At 58.8% G+C, this 4,830-nt stretch overlaps 1 protein-coding gene across 1 annotated transcript; it reads left to right on the top strand.

Annotated features, from left to right (window-relative positions):
- Window positions 1-1,201: 1,201 nt before the first annotated feature.
- OLIG2 (oligodendrocyte lineage transcription factor 2) lies at window positions 1,202-4,438 on the top strand. The gene is made up of 2 exons (XM_012657347.1): window positions 1,202-1,314; window positions 2,038-4,438. The coding sequence occupies exon 2, from the start codon at window positions 2,097-2,099 to the stop codon at window positions 3,057-3,059; it is 963 nt and encodes a 320-aa protein (XP_012512801.1). The 5' UTR covers window positions 1,202-1,314; window positions 2,038-2,096; the 3' UTR covers window positions 3,060-4,438.
- The last annotated feature ends 392 nt before the right edge of the window (window positions 4,439-4,830 follow it).

Genomic DNA, 4,830 nt, shown 5'->3' with positions numbered 1-4,830 from the left:
TGGGTTAATACATAGTTACTTTTAAACTAATATACCTCAGGTGCTTATCCAGATCAGGCTTAATTCCTGGAAGTAAAGAACTTCCAGGTTTGAGCCAGGCCGCCATCAGTAAAACGTGATCCGTGTCCCAAAGCAGTCGGGAGTGGCTCGATCTCGCTGTCTGGCCCACAGCGTGGAGAAGCCTTTGCCCAGACTGGAGACTTCTCTTTGCAAACAAACCAGAGTTGCCCTCTACCCCAAGGCATGGTGCCAATCACAAAGATGATGCCAAAAATGTTATCAGGCTCCTCTGCTAATAAATGGAGGGGGGATTAACTCCAGGCACGACTCTGCCCTGTGTGAGCGCGGTTACTGTGCTGAAATAACTCGTCCCTGTACCTACACCGTCCTCAACTTAATGAAGAGCTGTGATTTCTTTCAAAAACACTGTTCTGGAGTCGGTCCTCTCCTTCCTTGCCCACGCTCTGCCCCGCCGGGCCCTGCACCCAGTTGGGGGCGCTACTGGCCGCCCGCGGAGCTGCAGCGGCTGTCACCTCCTAGATGCGCGCTAAGAGCGCGAAGAAAGTGGGGGCTTTGTGCCTGGTTATCGTGTACATTTGGGGCCCCAAATGCCCACGTGTTGATGAAATCCATGAGATGGGAACAGGAGGCGGGAAATCAGAAAGAGAGAGGAAGAGCTAGGGAGGAGACTCCAGCCCCGGTTCCTGGGTAGCCAGGGTTATCCGCGCTCATCCCAAAAGATCTGGCTGCGTTAGGTATCAGATTACTTTGCCTACAGAGTCCCCACCTCACTCCACCCTACCCCGTCCCCCAGCCTGACTCTGATGCGACCGTATTTTTACAGAAATGTGACTACGTTCCCTTTCTCCCTCGGTCCCAAGCGCGCTCAGCCCTCTCTCCTTCCCCCGCGTGCCCGCCCTCCTTCCCCCCGCCTCTCACTCTGCCTCCCCAGGTCCCTCCTCCAGTCCCTCCCCAAGCATCTCCTGGCCACGGGCGCCCATTGGTTGTGCGCTGGGAGGAGGCGTGTGCCCGGCCGGTTGAGTTTCATTGAGCGGAATTAGCCCGGATGACATCAGCTTCCCAGCCCCCCGGGCGGGCCCAGCTCATTGGCGCTGCTGCCCCTCCAGGACTAGCACATTGTTCCCCGCCCCCGCCCCGGCCACCGCAGCCGCCGTCGCAGCCGCCACCGGGCTATAAAAACCGGCCAAGCCCCGAAAGGTGCGGATGCTTATTATAGACCGACGCGACACCGGTGCCGAGTGCCAGGTTCTCCGTTGAGGCTTTTCGGAGCGAGCCCCTTGAATCGCATCCACAGTAAGTGTCTCCGCCCTCCAGTAGCCCCAGCCTAGATCCCAGAGACAGACGCCCCCCAACTCGGCTGTGACCTAGGATGCTCCGATGGAGGGTGCCTGAATCCCTCCCCTGCCGCCCAGGTCCCCCGAGTGGCTTTGCTGCTCTGCCCTCCCCACACTCAGCGCTGTATTTCCCTCGCCCCAAAGCCAGAAGTCCGGGCGACAGCAGCTCTTTCTGCCCCAAACCCAGTCAGCTGGTGAGCTCGCTGCGGCCCCTGGGCGCAGCACTGGAATCTGGGCCCCGCGCCGGTGCTGGGTGCATGCGTGTGTGCGTGTGTTTGCTGCGCGGTGTCAATGGAGATAAGGTGGATAATGGCGTTTGAGGAACCAAATAAATAGTTCTCTATTTAGCTCTCCACCCTCCCCAAAGAAAAACCTCACTTGCCACTCGTTTACTCCAGCCCTGGAGGCCCAGCTCTGCCATTCCTAACTGAAGGCACAAAACCTCTTAGAATGCCACCCTCACTGAGGATCACCCAGCGCTCCCTGAAATAAAACAACCTGTTGGATGAGAGCAGAAAGGAGCCGGTGGGGAGGAAAAGAGAGAGATTAATTATTGGTACCTGCGTGCAGATAGGAGGAAGGCCAGAGACAGCAGCGAGGGGGACGCGGAGCTGCGGCGCAGGCGGGAACAGCTTTCTGTCTCACTGACTCTCTTTTCTCTCTCTCCTCCTTTCCTTGGAAGCTCTGGGAACCGAGGGAAGGAGGACCCCGAGAAAGCTGAGACTATCCTCTGCTGGGGCCATGGACTCGGACGCCAGCTTGGTGTCCAGCCGCCCGTCGTCACCAGAACCCGATGACCTTTTTCTGCCGGCCCGGAGCAAGGGCAGCAGCGGCAGCGGCTTCACGGGGGGCACCGTGTCCTCGTCCACGCCGAGCGACTGCCCGCCGGAGCTGAGCGCTGAGCTGCGCAGCGCCATGGGCTCAGCGGGCGCTCACCCTGGGGACAAGCTGGGAAGCAGTGGCTTCAAGTCATCCTCGTCCAGCACCTCGTCGTCCACGTCGTCGGCGGCCGCGTCGTCCACCAAGAAGGACAAGAAGCAGATGACCGAGCCGGAGCTGCAGCAGCTGCGCCTCAAGATCAACAGCCGCGAGCGCAAGCGCATGCACGACCTCAACATCGCCATGGACGGCCTGCGCGAGGTCATGCCCTACGCACACGGCCCGTCGGTGCGCAAGCTCTCCAAGATCGCCACGCTGCTGCTGGCGCGCAACTACATCCTCATGCTCACCAACTCGCTGGAGGAGATGAAGCGACTGGTGAGCGAGATCTACGGCGGCCACCACGCTGGCTTCCACCCGTCGGCCTGCGGTGGCCTGGCGCACTCGGCGCCCCTGCCCGCCGCCACCGCGCACCCCGCGGCCGCCGCCCACCACCCGGCCGTGCACCACCCCATCCTGCCGCCAGCCGCCGCCGCCGCCGCCGCTGCCGCCGCAGCCGCCGCGGTGTCCAGCGCCTCTCTCCCAGGCTCCGGGCTGTCGTCAGTGGGCTCCATCCGGCCTCCGCACGGCCTGCTCAAGTCTCCATCTGCAGCCGCGGCTGCCCCGCTGGGGGGCGGAGGAGGCGGCAGCGGGGGTAGTGGGGGCTTCCAGCACTGGGGCGGTATGCCCTGTCCCTGCAGCATGTGCCAGGTGCCACCGCCACACCACCACGTGTCGGCCATGGGCGCGGGCAGCCTGCCGCGCCTCACCTCCGACGCCAAGTGAGCCTACCGGCGCCGGCGCGTTCTGGCGAGCGGGGAGCCCCGAGGCCGCGGGGAAGCGAGACTGGCCGGCGCTTGGCTCGGGAGCTCTGTTGTGAGGAGGGGCTGGGGACCAAGGACTGGGGGTGGGGGATGGTGGGGATTCCAGCCCCCGGGAACTGAAGCAACGGGGCGCGCACAGAGCAGTGGGGAGTGACAGGGACGTTCACTCCCGGACCTCTTTGAGCCCTCGCTGGCTCTAAACTGATGGTCCGGTAGACACTATTTTGTGAAAAGGTACCTCTGTGTGCATCCCTCACTCGAACTTACTCCCACCTCCACTCCCCCTGGGAAAAGATGCTAAAAACTCTGGTTTCCCCAAGAGTACCTGCTTGACTTCCAGACTCCTCCGGGCAGCACTTGGCAGGTGGGAGGCTGGGGGAGAGACACAATGAGGACTTCCTCTCCTTCCTCCTTTCTTGGCGGGGAGGAGACTCTGGGGAGCGGAACTGCAGAAGCGAACCCCCCCCCCCTCCCGGCCTCGCCTTCGAGGGTCGTCCCTGGCCCGAGGCCAGGGGCGACGGGTCGGTTGGAAGTTGGAGTTCGGTACCAGAAGCACTTACGGTCGTGTCGAATCTCGGTATCTGGGTCAACCCGCACCCTCTAAGAAGTGTAGCCGTTCCTTACTGTCTCTCCTGTTGATTGGGGTATGTGGTTTTCTAATAAATCTGCGGATTTTCCTTTTTCCACAGTATGAGCAAGCTTTATAGACGCTCAGAGTGGAACCACTTGTGGATTGGAATAACTCAAAGCTGCCGATTTGGGGGGGCGGGTGTTTTTTAGCTATTTTAAAATACAAACTACCCCCTCCATTCTTTCCGTCTCTGAGCACGAAGTGATTTGGTTTCTTACTCGACTGGGAGCATTTGGGCGCCTGAGGACTTGCCAGAATTAAAAGGCAGTTGCCGTGAACATAGCTTTGGGTTATTTGGGGCTTTTATTGGCTTTTTAAAAATTTCTTTCTTGGGTGTGTAAATATAATATCAACGATGAGGTAAGTGCGCGGTGCTAAGCCGTTTGCTCGCGTGACTGCCAGTCCCACCCGAGTCTAAGCCTGCTTTCCTCTCTCTATTTGGGTTTCTTTTTGCCACGTTTAACACAAACGGTAAACTCCACGTGCTTCCTGCGTCCGTGCGAACCGCCTCGGCGCTGCCTGCGTTGCGACACTGGCTTCGTAGCGTCCCCGCCTAACATCCTTCCTCTGATCGCGCTGCCCCTCGCAGAGAGTGTATCATCTGTTTTATTTTTGTAAAAACAAAGTGCTAAATAATATTTATTACTTGTTTGGTTGCAAAAACGAAATAAATGATCGAGTGTTGAGATTTTAAATAAAATATAAAGTAAGTCGGGCGTCTTCCATCCATGTGAGTGGGAGGCGCAGGGAGCCGTCCGTAAGAGCGGTTTGGGGTGCGATCCCTGGGGCGCGATCTGGGGGTCGTTCCTCTGGTTTCCGCACCGGGGAAAGATAAGAGTTGTTTGTTTACTCCCCCTGCCCACATTCGCTTTAAAACACGTTCTGAGCACATACTGCGGGCGTTTTTCATAACTTTCTTGTTCTTATTTTTATTTCCAACTCCTAATCCAGAATTCCCTTTCCCTTCAGTTGAGTATTAAAGTACTTTAAAAGTGAAAATTTCCTTCCAGGAGGGCGGAATTTTGGGTCTTCCGGGGCGAAGGCAGTGCCTGCGGCTGGGGGCCCGGGCTCCTGGGCGTCCTCCGCGGCTCGAATTTTCTCT

The sequence above is a fragment of the Propithecus coquereli genome, unplaced genomic scaffold (assembly GCF_000956105.1).
Source record: "Propithecus coquereli isolate 6110/MARCELLA unplaced genomic scaffold, Pcoq_1.0 Scaffold54, whole genome shotgun sequence".
Lineage (NCBI taxonomy): Eukaryota > Metazoa > Chordata > Mammalia > Primates > Indriidae > Propithecus > Propithecus coquereli.
Note: the sequence above shows the minus strand (reverse complement) of the source record. Positions and strands in the feature narration are given on the sequence as shown.